The sequence below is a fragment of the Vigna unguiculata genome, chromosome 9, assembly GCF_037176805.1.
Source record: "Vigna unguiculata cultivar grain cowpea cultivar isolate G323 ecotype 2 chromosome 9, ASM3717680v1, whole genome shotgun sequence".
Taxonomy (NCBI): domain Eukaryota; kingdom Viridiplantae; phylum Streptophyta; class Magnoliopsida; order Fabales; family Fabaceae; genus Vigna; species Vigna unguiculata.
In genome coordinates, this window is record NC_140800.1 from 5,716,392 (window position 1) to 5,731,680 (window position 15,289).

At 36.7% G+C, this 15,289-nt stretch overlaps 1 protein-coding gene across 3 annotated transcripts; it reads left to right on the forward strand.

Annotated features, from left to right (window-relative positions):
• Nucleotides 1-11,748: 11,748 nt before the first annotated feature.
• On the forward strand, nucleotides 11,749-14,868 carry LOC114162831 (uncharacterized). Of its 3 annotated transcripts, none has more exons than XM_085666992.1 (2): nucleotides 11,749-11,996; nucleotides 12,450-14,868. In XM_085666992.1, the coding sequence occupies exon 2, from the start codon at nucleotides 12,485-12,487 to the stop codon at nucleotides 14,387-14,389; it is 1,905 nt and encodes a 634-aa protein (XP_085523118.1). In that variant the 5' UTR covers nucleotides 11,749-11,996; nucleotides 12,450-12,484; the 3' UTR covers nucleotides 14,390-14,868. The 3 variants fall into 3 exon arrangements, with proteins under 3 accessions (XP_085523118.1, XP_027902610.2, XP_085523119.1); XM_028046809.2 differs by having other exon boundaries at nucleotides 11,749-11,976; nucleotides 12,450-14,867; XM_085666993.1 differs by lacking the exon at nucleotides 11,749-11,996 and adding an exon at nucleotides 12,203-12,340.
• The last annotated feature ends 421 nt before the right edge of the window (nucleotides 14,869-15,289 follow it).

Genomic DNA, 15,289 nt, shown 5'->3' on the forward strand with positions numbered 1-15,289 from the left:
GCCACGTGGATCTGCGAACTACCTTCACGGACGAGTAGGCAACAAAAATAATCGTGGTCAGGTACATAGTAGTAAACACAACCCTATATATAACCTACATTTTAGAAGGTCGTCCCTCAACAAGATAAGAGCAGTAGTCTCCACCATTCACCTAAAAATGAATTTTCCAGTGGAAGACTCAGTCATTACCATGAAGTTTGACCAAGAGGATGCCAACAAATGCTACACGAACAGTTTGCGTACGCGGAGAAGTGCCAACAACATAGCTCAAACTTACTCTCCAACCAAGGGAGCAAAAGAGGCCGAACTAGATCCCAAGACCCTTGACGATCATCAAGGACTGAAGCTTATGAGAGTTGAAGGAGATAGAGATCGCCTTCGGAAGGAAGATAAAAATCGAGGCCGATCTCGACGAACAACCAAAGTTTGAGCTATGCCAAGTACTCCGGTCTAATCCCGTATCTTTCGCTTGGACCACGAAAGACATGTTGGTAATTAATCTTGACATGATCTGTCATTGTTTGAATGTTAACCCCTAGGTCAAAGCAAAAATATAGAGGCAGAAGAGACTCAATGACAAGAAGGCGAGGGCCACAACCGAGGAAATAAGGAAATTGAGTGAAACAGGTAATATCAGAGAGATATCGTACCTGGAGTGGCTCGCCAATTAGGGATGGCAACGGGGCGGGTACGGGTATCATGATCCCATCCCCATCCCCATAATAAAAATTCATCCCCATCCCCATCCCCAAACCCAACGGGTATACAACTTTTGACCCATCCCCATCCCCACCGGGTAACGGGTATTTTCTTATACCCATACCCATACCCATTTTTTTATTGTTCCATATATCAATTAAATATTTTTTATAAAAAAAATTTAAAAATCACACCAACGGAATCATGATACTATCAAAATATTCAATATTAAAATAACATACTCTTTTTGATTTTCATGATGTCAAATATTAAGAAAAATATTATAATAGTATAAATCTCAAATTAAAGTATCAAATAACAACTAAATAAAATTCAAATAATTATATAAAAGCTAAAAAATTACACATTACTAAAATTTTATAATAACCAAAATATTTATTAATTTTACAAATGATCAGTGGTTTCATTTGCATTCGATCCACCTACACATAGAAAAAAAATGAAAAATTAGATATGATATAATAATTGAAATTGAAAATTTTAATTACTAGAATATAATGTACCTTCTTCATCAGATTCATTATCATAAAGGAGTAAAGATAATTAAATGTGTGACCCAAATTTGAGAATATCCATTTGAACATAACATAACGGAAAAAAAATGTATAATTAAGATTATGATAAAAGGAAAAGTACCTTGAAGATCTGCTTAAACCTTAAAGAACAAGCCAAACAATTAAAAGAGAGTAAAAAAGTGTATAACCAAAGTAACAAAAAGAAGAGCTACAAAATAAGAGTCAAACATTTTCATAAAAATAAATAAATAAATAAAGATAATCAAATGTGTAACCTAAAAATTATTTCATAGAATGAAATTGAGGAACACCTATTTGAACATAACCATGTACAGAGAGTAAAAATTATGTAATAAGAAGAAGAAAAATTACCTTCAAAATTAAATCTTGAAAAACAAACCAGACAATTGAGAGAGTAAACAAAGTGTATAACAAAAAACAAAGAGAATGAGAAATATGTTATATATATATATATATATATATATTATATTATATTATATTATATTATATATTATATTACTATGTATATATATATATATATTATATGTGTGGATATCTTATGTTTATATATATATATAATTATTTATATATATTATATTATATTATATATTATATTATTATTACTATGTATATATATTATATGTGTGGATATCTTATGTTTTTATATATATATATATATATATATATATATATATATATATATTTATAGATATATATTTATTTTAAGTATATATTATATTATATTATATAATAATATAAATATAATAATATATATTATATTATTATGTATATATATTATATGTATATGCGTAGATATTTTATGCTTTTATATATATATATATATATATATATATATATATATATATTTCTTTTAAATTTTTATAAATTTGTAATGTTATAAATTTGTTTATAAAAGATCTCACTAGTTAAATGATTAATTTGTTTTATACGTATATATTATATATATTATATTATATTATATTATATTATTATGTATATATATTATATGTATATTATATTATATTATATTATATTATATTACATGTATATGTGTAAATATATATATATATATATATATATATATATATATAAAAGTATATTTTATTTATATGTATATATACTATATTATATTATATTATATTATATTTTATGTGTAAATATATTATTTATTTATATATATTTTTTAGATTATTTAATAAATTATAAATAGTTTAGTAATTTAAGCGGGGACGGGTATTTGGGCGGGTATATATATATCCCCATCCCCATCCCCATCCCCAGTTGAAAATTTCGGGTATTACCCATACCCATACCCATACCCAGTCAAAGCGGGGATTCCCCGTCAAAACGGGGACGGGTTCAGGTGATACCCACGGGCACGGGTTTATTTGCCATCTCTATCGCCAATGTGGTTATGATGAGTAAGGCTAGCGGAAAATGGAGGATGTGTGTTGATTTCACGGATCTGAACGTGACATGCCCCAAAGATTCTTACACGTTGTCAAACATAAACACTTTAGTGGATAGAGTTTTCAGGTACAAATTATTGAGTTTCATGGACACCTACTTTGGTTACAACCATATCAGGATGCATTAAAAAGATGAGGACAAAACCGCTTTTATGGGGGTAAAGGCTAACTTTTGTTACCGATTGATGCCCTTTGGTCTCAAAAATGCAGGGGTTACGTATCAGAGGATGATGGACAAGATACTGCAACCAATGTTAGGTTGGAACGTAGAAGCCTATGTTGATGATATGGTGGTCACCTAGGCTAGCAATAAAGGGAACGCGTAGGATCTTCAGGAGTTGTTTGATACTATCAATAAGTACCAATTAAGGTTGAACCCTGAAAAGTGCGTCTTCAGTATCAGAGCCAAAAAATTCTTAGGCTTCATGTTGACTAAAAGAAAGATAGAAATGAACCACGACAAGTGCATGCGAACAGGTCTTCCTTCAGCTGAAGGAATACCTATGTCGACCACTCGTGCATAACAAACAGAGGCAGGTCATCCTTTACAGTTGTACATGATGGTAACAAAGCATGCTATAAGCTCGATTTTGGTACAAGAGAGGGTCAAAACAGAATATTCAATGTACTACATGAGTCAATTGTTGCATGGACTGGGAAGAGATACCCTGTTTTGGAAAAGGCAGCCCATGCGATAGTTACCTTGGCTTGAAAGCTCATGTCATATTTTCAGAGCTTCATTATTACAGTAAAAACTAACCTCAAGTGAAGCAGGTCCTCAAGAATCTGGATATGGCGGGGACCTTTAGTGAAATGGGCGATGGAGCTCGTAGAGTACGATATCACATACGAGCCCCGAGGTCTCGTCAAGGCCCAAGTCTTGGTCAATTTCGTGGCTGAGTTAACTCTCCCTAAATTGACCAGACAAGTCGACTAGTCAGGTAGGCCCAAAGCCAGTTGGAATACTTAAGAGTGGAGCAGAGTTGGTCTGCAAGTTCTTCTTTCTCATTCTTCGGTAGAAGGCACTGAGCTGTCATATCCTTCCCCTAGACCTCGTAAGCTTAAACTTTGGGAATCAACTCGTCCAATTTAGTTTTGGCTCTTATAAGCTCTTCCTCTTTATCCATCAATGACTGTCGAACTTTGGGGAGCTTAGCCAAATTAGATCGGAGTTGGAGGATCTCCTGTTGATTTGAGGCCATTAGATGATTTGCGAGCCAAAATGAGGAGGTTTCCACTTGGTGTAGGCAACACAAGAGCCCTTGATGTACAGAGGAATAACTCTACTTAGCTAGGGACTCAGAATCTGTAACAGAGTAGTTGTTTGCCCGACCATGAGCTGAGTGCCCGAAGCTCGTGTCCCAGAAACTCCTCTAAGCATGAATCACTTCTATAGAAGAGGGTCAATTGTTAGATTCTGATACCTTCAAGGCGGCCCTACTACATTTCTTTTGATCCACCTTGCGTTTCTTTAGCTTTGGATTGCTTTGAGTGGTCTCATGATCGCTCTCTAGGATCACCTTTAACGACGACTTCTGGGTTTTTTGTCTTGCCCCGACTTTAGCATCCTCCTTTTGTTTGATCCGACAAAAACAACATCTAAACCTTCTAGTACTTGACAACTTTTCTACTCGCCAGGCCTCATGTCTTCTATTTGCCGAGCACTTTGATTAGTCGAGTACCTCGTCCAATATAAAGGGAATCCCTCCAGCAAAGTCGAATTATAGGAAAGTGTTAAGAGCTTCACAAAAACACCTTTGAAACCCTTATATGACAATTGGTATAAGGTAAAGAGGCCACAACCGCTAACTCCACTTAGGGAAGCCATAAGTTGTCTGGAAGAGCTATTCTTCAACTCAAAAAAGTAAAGAAACATGTTGGCAGTGGGTTTTATACCAAGGCTGCATAATATGTAGAAGGCCCGAATGAAGGCCCAATTGTTGGGATGAAGTTGGGCAGTGGCCACATTGAGTATGGTTAACAACTCTTCCTCAAAGACGTTGAAAGGAAGGCGGAAGCCAAGTTTCTAAAAAATAGTGGCATACATGTAGGTGAACTTTTGCAGAGGGAGAAAGGTGTCGTCCCTACACACATGTTCGTCTAACTCACACGTACCAATGATCACGTCCTTTTAGTCATTCCTACACAAGGCCCACCCTCTTCTAAAGGCTTTCACTCTCTTGTCGATACACATGCATGTAGTCTCCCTCTTCAAGTTAAGGGGAGCCAAGGGTAGTGAGGGTCATAGGAAGTAATCTAGTATGGTCGGAAAGCAAGCGTATCCTAGTTAGTATTCCTATCTTGAACTTCTAAACCTCGAGATTCAGGCGGGATGGCAAATCTGTAAAAACCTAGAAAAGGAAAATGTCTAAACTTTCGTTCAACTTAAGCATAGCAGCCAAGGATATTCATACACACCAAAGAAATAGCTAAATCGCTACCAAGCCAGATACTAAAATCCCTAGCAAAACACCATTTCTTCCCTTCCCTAGAAATTCTTCCAAACACCTTACATGCAATCAAACATCGTGTTCACTATGTTATAACCCACTCATTTTGGTTGTTCCAGGAACCCTCAATCCCCTAAATTGGTCACTTCGCAATTGTAGGTGCAAAACAAAAGAAAGCATACAAGAAATACAATCCAAGCGAATCTGAACGAACTAGACAAACACTAATACAACAAATGGAAAACTAAAGGGGAAACATACATGAAGCTGAAGAACACGAAGAGTCCTACAGAAGGTAGTGATGGTAGTAAGAAATTATGTTTCTGAGCAATTTGCGATTAAACAATTTTCTGAGCAAAGGATGAAAAACGATTATTAAGGGTTTTAATCAAGGTCATAGGATCAAACAAACTGCCACACTCGATGTTGGACACGTGGAGAAGTAGGTAGAAGGTAATGATGACCCACGTAGACTGCCCTTTCAAATCGTTGAATGAAAGTTTGACACGTGGCCAAATGGTGTAGTGTGGTTGGTGATAATTCCAATGAGATTGACAGCAAGTTGCAACCTTTGGTCGTGCTATTTCCGACTAAGGGTTGGAGGGTTGTGTGTTGTCCGTGGTCGATTGTTAGATACCAACCCAAGTTGTCGATAAACATATGTGATCAGCTTGGTCGAATCAGATGTAAAGAATCTATGAGGAGCAGCAATCAAAGAGCAACAATAATAAATCACCACAATCACAAATAAAGGCACCAAGATTTTTAACGTGGAAAACTCCTCTTAACAACACAAATTAGTGACAACACCCAACCAAATAGCAAAGCAACAAAGCTTTCAAATAGAGAAAAACAAGAGAAGAAAACCTATAAAATCACTGCTACAGTGCAAAATTAATATCTCCCAACTCAGACCTCGTATCAACGATCCTACCTATCAGAATGAAGAACAATGAGTTCCGAACCCGCTGTAAAAATTTCAGCCTGATCCAACGGTGAACAAATCCGCAATGCCAATTTTACGGTGGCAGCTCTGTGAAAAACGTGAATAGAATTTTCCCTCTACCTCTCCCTCTATGTGCTAGGGTTTTTAGTGTGTTTTGACTCTATTGTTCTCCCTCTCTCTATTTATTTTATAGCCCCCTCTGCATTAGGTTAAGTGGGATATGAGCTTCTCAATTTTTAGGCCTTTTCTTCACATAGGAAGGGAACCCAATACCCAACAAATATCCCCTTCATAATTATGTGGAGATAACCACCAAACTAACGATCTCACAATAAACTTCAAACTTCCCTCTTGGCAATGCTTTTGTCATCATATCAACACCATTATCATATGTATGAACTTTTTCCAACGCCAACAGCTTAGCATCCAAAGCATCATGTATCCAACGATACCTCACATCAACATGTTTGGATCTATAATGGAAAGTTGGATTTTTACCAAGATGGATAACACTCTGGCTATCAACGAACAATGAATAGTTATCTTGCCTAAAACTAAGCTCTTGCAAGAATTTCTTCAACCATAACAACTCCTTGCATGCTTCAGTAATGACAATGAACTCTGCCTCTGTAGTAGACAATGTTACGCACCTTTGTAATCTTGATTGCCAAGCCACAACTCCCCCTACAAAATTAATCAAAGAGCCCGAGGTGGACTTCCTGGAATTAATGTCTCCAGCCATATCTGAATCTGAGTATCCCACAAATTAGGCTTATCACCTCTAAAACAAAGCTTCATATCAACAATACCATGAATATATCTTAAAATCTATTTCATAGCATTCCAATGCTCTCTACCTGGGTTTGAAAAAAATCGACTAACTGTACCAACAATATATGCAATATTTGGTCTCGTGCACACCATTGCATACATCAAATTGCCCACCACAGACGCATAAGGAACTCTGCTCATGTATGCCTTCTCAGCTTCATTTGAAGGACTCTATTTAACACTCAATTTAAAATGAGTAGCAAGAGGAGTGCTTACGGCTTTCACATTTTCCATCTGGAATCTCTGCAAAACCCTTTTAATATAGTGTTCCTGTGACAGCCAAAGCTTCCTTTCTTTTCTTTCTCGAATGATTCTTATTCCAAGAATCTGTTTAGCAGCTCTTAAGTCCTTCATAACAAATGACTCGTCCAATTGCTTCTTCAACCTCATAATTTTGGAAACATCTTTCCCAACAATAAGCATGTCATTAACATATAATAACATGATAATAAAGTCATCCTTAGAAAAACTTTTAACAAAGACACAATGATCAAAAGTAATCTTCTTGTAACCTTGCTCACACATAAAAGACTCAAACTTCTTATACCACTACCTTGGAGCCTGCTTCAAATTGTATAAACTTTTCCTTAGCCTACACACATAATCTTCCTTGTCTTCAACAAGAAAATCATCAGGTTGCTTCATGTATATCTCTTCCTCCAATTTACCATGAAGGAAAGTTGTCTTCACATCCATCTGCTCAACCTCCAAGTTCAGAGTAGCAGCTAAACTTAACACAGTTCTGATGGATGACATTTTCACCCGAGGTGAGAAAATCTCATTGAAATCAACACCCTTTTTCTGTCTGAAACCTTTCACCACCAATCTGGCCTTGTACTTTGGAAATGTAGAATTAGCATCTTGTTTCATCTTGAAGATCCACCTGTTTTCTAAAGCCCTTTTTCCCTTAGGCAATGTCACCAAGTGTGATTATCATGCAAAGATTTCATTTCATCTTGCATTGCATCCAACCACTTTTGTTTTTCTTCACTCTCCAAAGCTTATTTAAAACACTCAAGTTCTCCATCGTCAGTCAAGGTTATGTACTCATCACAAGAATACATTGTAGAAGGTTGTTTCTGTCTATTAGACCTCCTGAGTTGGAATTTAGGTGATTCAGGTATATCACCAAGATTATCATCATCATGTTCCTCTTGAGCATCATCAATTGGAACCTCTACTCCACTTCCAACCTGTTGATCATCAACATCACCATGTTTCAGCATTCTCCACATTGTGAGCGAGCAACCTCATCGGATTACCATCAGTGAGATTACTATCTTTCTCGGGTGTGGTCTTCTCCACCTCATCAATGTCTTCAATGGTCTGGTCTTTCATGAATTGTACATCACGGCTTCTAACAAGCTTTTTCTCAACAGGATCATAAAACTTGTAGCCAAATTCATCCTCACCATAGCCAATAAAGATGCATTGCCTTGTCTTCGCATCTAACTTGGATCTATCATCCCTTGGAATATGAACAAATGCCTTGCAACCGAAGACATGCAAATGATCATAACTTACATTCTTGCCAAACCAAATTTTATTTGGCACTTCACTGTCCAAAATCACAGTAGGAGTGAGATTAATAACGTGCATTTTTTTGTATAATGCCTCACCCCAAAAATGCTTGGGTAATTTAGCATCTGAGAGCATACATCTCACCTCCTCAAGTAATGTCCTATTCATCCTCTCAACTAAACCATTCAAATGAGGAGTTTTAGGAGGAGTCTTCTCATGTGCAATACCATGTTGTTTGCAATAAGCATCGAAAGGTCCATGGTACTCACCACCATTGTCAGAACGAATACATTTCAGCTTCTTCCCTGATTGCCTCTCAACCAAGGCATGAAATTCCTTGAACTTATCAAGTACTTGATCCTTTCGCTGAAGTGCATAAACCCATAGCTTCCTAGAACAATCATCAATAAAGGTAACAAAGTAAAGTGCACCACTAAATGACTTTACCTTCAACGGGCCACAAACATCAGAATGCACCTATTGTAACAACTCTGACTTCCTTGAGGTAGGATGCTTCTTGAAGGAAACTCTGGTTTGCTTGTCATCCATGCAATGAAAACATCTCTCCAATTCTAAACTTTTTAGCCCTTGAAGAACATCTTTTTTAGCTAAACAGTTCAACCATTTTTCATTTATATGACTAAGCCTTTGATACCACAAAGATGCCTCCATATCCATGGCATTCATAGTGTTTTTAGCAACCAAAGCTTTTGTCCAATATAGTTTGATTGATTTTTCTCCTTTAGCCACAACCAAGTTACCTTTAGTGAGTTTCCACTTTCCAGAACCAAAGTGACTATCATAACCAGCATCATCAAGCATCTGCACAGAGATTAAATTAAAACGGACATCTAGAGCATGTTTGACTCCTTTAAGCAACAATTGCACTCCCATGTTGGTTTGCAGGCAAACATCACCAACACCAATCACTTTAGACTCACCATCATTACCCATCTTCAACACTCCAAAATCACCAGAAGTGTAAGATGTGAAGAACTCCTTCCTATGTGTAACATGCAATGTAGCACCACTATCAATAATCCACATGCTCTCATCAAATACAAGATTAACGGACTCAAAGTCACGAAGAAGAACAAGATCACCACTTGTAGTAGTGACACGATCATTCTCTTTCTGCTTGCCCTTCTTGTCTGCATTGTCTTTTTTCCACTTAAAACAGTATTTTTGAATGTGCCCTGTTTTATTACAATAATGACACTTTATATTCTTGTATCTTGACTTGGAGTTGCTCCTGCTTTTCTCTTTACCACCTTTCGGTTCCTTTTTCTGACTTCTCCCCCTAATTTTTGTAACAAACATATCAGATTGAGATGAAGAACCATGTGCCTTCCTTCTCATCTCTTCGTCAAGAGCACCGCTCTTTGTCATATGTAAAGAAACAATGTCATTTGGGGCAGAGTTTGTAATTGAAACCCGAAATATCTCCCAAGACTCTGGTAGAGTATTCAATAGCCATAGTCCCAAGACTTCATCATCAAAGTTTATACTCATTCTTGATAGTTGATCTAGGAGCCCTTGAAACTCGTTTAAATGATCAGAAATTGAAGAATTCTCCATGTACCTCAAATTCATCAAGCAATTTAACAAATATAGTTTATTATTGCCTGACTTAGAAGCATACAAAGACTCAATCTTCTCTCACAAAGTTCTGGCATGTATCTTATTAACAATGTGATTATAAACATTATCTTTAACATATTGCCGAATAAAATCACATACATGTTGGTGCTCAAAGTCCCATTCTTCATTAGACATAGAATCTGGCTTTTGTGTAGCAAATATGGGAAGATGCAACTTCTTCACAAATAACAAGTCTTTCATCTTGCCCTTCCACAAGTGATAATTTGAACCATTCAATGCAACCATCTTTGCATTTGCCTCCATCATTCAAGCAAGTAAATATAGCCCAACCAAGAGCTCTGATGTCACTCTGATGGGAAAAACAACAACACAAACAATATACCAGAAAATGCAGCGAATATAATTTCCCCTAACTTACAAGAATCTATGAGGAGAAACAATCAAAGAGAAGCAATAATAAATCACCACAATCACAAATAAAGGCACTTAGATTTTTAACATGGAAAACCCCTTAAATCAAAGGTAAAAATTACGAGTCGTCCAGACCAAAGAAATAGCTCCACTATGATCAACAAGAGTACAAAAGAGTCTCAATCAATTGCACAAATTAGTGTCAACACCCAACCAAATAGCAAAGCAACAAAGCTTTCAAATAGAGAAGAACAAGAAAGAAAACCTATAAAATCACTACTGTAGTGCGAAATTAATATCTCCCAACTCAGACCTCATATCAACGATCCGCTGGTCAGAATGAAGAACAATGAGTTTCGAACCTGCTGTAAAAATTTCCGCCCAATCCAACGATGAACGAATCTGCAGTGCCGATTTTACGGTGGCAGCTATGTGAAAAACGTGAACAGAATTTTTCCTCTGTCTCTCCTTCTATGTGCTAGGGTTTTCAGTGTATTCTGACTATATGCCTCTCTCTATTTATTTTGTAGCCCCCTCTCCATTAGGTTAAGTAAGATATGAACTTCTCAAGTTTTGTGTCTTTTCTCCATATAAGAAGGAAGCTCAATATCCAACAGATTTTTCTCGAGATGAAGGATATCTCTTTTTCTTTGCCCAAGTCTACATCATCTTTTGAGGGCTCGTTTGTCAGTTCTTTTAGCCTTGAAGGGTTTTGTTGAATTACTCCTCTAATGGGGGCTTCTTCCAGCACCCAAACGTTTGACCGTTCTTTAGCCTTTAAATTGATTAAAAAATATATTAAAAAAAAGTTAATTGTAAACTCAATGTGGAGAATTTAGGTTATTACACTTTTTTGAGATCAAATTAAAAGATGATTGATGAATTAAATGAGACAGAAAATTAAAAATATACAAAGTTAAAAATAAATATAAAAGCTAATAACTTAATGTGGCTAAGAAGGAATTTTCTTTTATAATTGCTGAAATTGAGTGAATTACACATCATACTTTAATCTCAACTCCTCATGACTGGTGCGACAAACACAACCTCAAGAACCACTTGTTTTTATGCCATGATCACGTGACTCCAGCGGCTGCAGTTTTATCAGTGGTTTCTATCAATAAAAGATTAAAAGCAGACATGCCTTATGCAACAGGCAAACAATTTTCAGCTTCATGGTTTTTCTTAATCTGTTTCTTAATTGTGATTACTTCTGTCCCTGTTATGACTAAGCAACATAATAAGAAAATATTTGTATTATAGAACCTTCAGTACAAGAATACCTTACTTTGGTTCTGATCTACAATACTGTAAAAGTTTCTTTGAGTAACACAGTCCATCAGTTTTTTTCTTTAAAAAAGTGCTCAGCTTCTCATGATCCGTGTGAAATATAGAGTAAGAAAAAATCATTCAGCTAGAAGAACGCAAACCCAGAATGATTGGTAATGCGCTATTAGCCAACAACTAAGGCAAGCATCCACCATTGCAGCACATGAAAGAGCAGAAACAAGGCAAGTTAAGGATCATCCAGGTGCTATATCCTAGGTGTTTTATGCAAGTAACTATGCACACAGAGACACATAATCTTACAATTTAAGAAAAGGGTTCCGACAATTTAGCTGAGCATCAAATTTGGTCTCCTGTTTGTTGTCTGCTCATTCTTTTGACACTGAGTGCATTGGTTGAAGAATTAACATTAAACTAAAACTAATTCTGTAGTAAAACTCACGTTCAAAAATTCCCTGTGGCATAATGTTATAAACGTTGGATGAGTTCATTTCACCCTTCTGTGACTTCATCTTCTCATGGTTAGCGAAACACCAAACTATATATTTCTTTGATCTCTTTGAATTCAATCTATGAGGAGTTGATCAGGTCGTGCAACTTTAACTCCTTACATGTTTTGTGCATTTTGGCTCTCTCATTTAATTGTTTTCTGATCGTTGCAGAAAAGTTAACTGGGGATAAATCTCTTCTTTTGCAGCATTTGATCGATTGATAGAAACTGAAGAAGAAAACATGCACGTAACTTTCGTTCCAGGAGAAATACAAGATTTATGGGATAATTGGGGTCTGGAAATGCTTGTGCTATTGAGTTTCACCATGCAAGTGATCCTCACAGTGTATGGAAGCCGCAGAAAGGACATCCCAGGTTTGAGGACAAGGTTCACAGTTTGGTTCACCTATTTGCTGTCTGCTTCCCTTCAAAAAATCATCACAGGCAAGCTTACAGTAATACCTGAAAGTGATCCAAACGAACGCAACATAGGACGTGAAGTGAAGGCACTGTTTGCACCATTGCTTCTGGTGCAAATTGGAAATCCAGATGCCATAACTGCATACTCAATTGAAGATAACAGATTGGGGCTGAGGCAGTTGCTCACCCTTGTTCTCCAAGTAGCTGTGGTGATTTGGATAATCATAAAGAGTTGGACACATTCACAACTCTCTTTTCTGTACTTGCCATTACTTGTATCTGGACTAATCAAGCATGGAGAAGTTGTTTGGGCTCTAAAGTCAGCACTTACTAAAGGATCAGGCATAATCACCATTCAAGAGATTGACCAAGAAGCCAACATGCCTGCTTTATTCAGATGCCTTCCTGAGGATATTCCAAACATAGAGTTGATTCTAAAGGCTTATTACCGCTTTATCTCATTGAAGCCTCATCGTGAGCACTGGCTCTACCAGCCTCTATACGAATCACTACCCCATATGTCTATAGATGAATATGCTCCAGAAGACATCTTCCACATCACAGATGCAGAACTGAGCTTCATGTACGATGTGTTGTACACCAAGTCACCTATAATCTATACCAAAGCAGGTTGTATTCTTCGTGTCCTAAGCTTTTTCAATTTAGTTCTAACGTTGTGTGGATTCTCAGTCTTATTTAGGCAAGAATTTTCACGCCATTGGAAAGCATGTTTTATAGTTGGGGTGTTAGGTGGAGCAGTTCTCATGGAGGCATACCAGATTGCACAATTACCCTTCTCAGATTGGGCCATAATTCAAATGATCAAGCACAAAGATCTTCCATTCATGATTCCATGCCTGAGAATTCTCGGACCGAGAGCCAGGAGTTGGAAAAGGTGGTCAAACTCATTGCCACAGTTCAACTTGTTAAGCTTTTGCATTCATGACAAACCAATAAGGTGTGGAAAAATTCTAAAATTCCGTGGCATTGACATGGAGTTGAAAAAGAACAGGTGCAGGACACGCATAGAATTTCCCCCAGAACTGAAAGCTCTGATGGTTCAAGAAATGAAAGAGATTGATGGAGTCAGAAGACTGAAGCACTTCAACCAACGGGGAGAATGGTCACTCGGCAGGTATGGCTCGCTCAACGACATCAAATGGAGTGTTAAACGAGACTTCGACAAGAGCATTGCTATATGGCACATTGCAACAGACATATGCTACTATTCAGATGCTCATGCCAATGCCTCAAGCCCCAAAATCAAAATGGCCAGATTATTGTCCAATTACATGATGTACCTCCTAGCTATGCGCCCTCACATGCTGTCCACCACCACTGCTAAGATAATATTTCAACACGCCTGTGATAAATTGAAGGGTTTGACGGTAGACAAAGAACAATGTGTGAAAGATGAAAAAGAAGCATGTAGGATTTTGAGAACGGAAAGAGTTCCCCAGGATTTAAATTCTGAGAGGAAATCAGAAACTGTTGTGACATCAAAATGGAACATGCTTAGGGATGCTCAGAGACTGGGTAGGAATTTGATGCTAAGGGAGAACAGATGGCAGATCATATGCAGTGTGTGGGTGGAGATGTTGTGTTATGCTGCAGCTAATTGCTCAACAGATTATCATTCTGAACAAATAAGGAGAGGTGGAGGTTTGGTAACACATGTTTGGATTCTTTTAGCTCACAAGACTGATAAATATCACATCAGTGACTAGTAATACATTTACCTGGTTTGGTTTCTTGTGAAAGTGGATCTATATTTTGAGGTTTACATTCTTCTCTTTGCTTCCGGTTTACGGTTTGTAACACTATTTGTACGCATTCTGGTTTTTCAGGGACAATTTTAGAATATTCTAATGTACTGTGCGATGGAATTTTAGAAATCAATATTCATAGATACCGAGCATATATAGTATGTGAAAACAATGCAATTACAGAATAACTGGTAGTGCATGCCTGTGAAGGATAGAGTATTATCATTATCAGCACCACTCAACCTTTCTTTCTTATAAGGGGTTTTCACCCACCTTCTAGGAAATTATTGAGAGATTATTTGTGTAAATTTGTTTAATGGAAGTGATGAATTTGCAAAAGACATAATACATAGATCATATCTCCAATTGTCAGATAACAGCAAAGATAATAATTTAACTATTAATTAATACTAATCCATAATCAATTTACCATTCTCCCATTTAGATAGCATTTGTTAACAATCAAAATATGGATCATTAAGCTAGAATCACAATAACAACCAAATCATGTGTCAAACAACAATGATAATTTTGAGCAACAAATAACATTCGCGATGGATATATATCTTGTGCAATAGCTAATCTTATTTCTTACAATGAAAAATGCAACACTAAAATGGTCCAAGCATTTGAAAATGATAATAAGAAACATGGTGAAATTGACATCATCTAAAAAATATCTCCTAAAATATGTACAAAGTCAGACTTCCACTAACTAAGCATTCCAAAATTCATAGCCAAACTCATCACCTGCATGTTTAGAAAAGCTTCAGGTTAGGACCTTATGCAAACATCTCCTTGGCGTTAATGTACTAAATCCAAGTGAGAATTTTGAATTTCATCTATAACTAACTAATACTT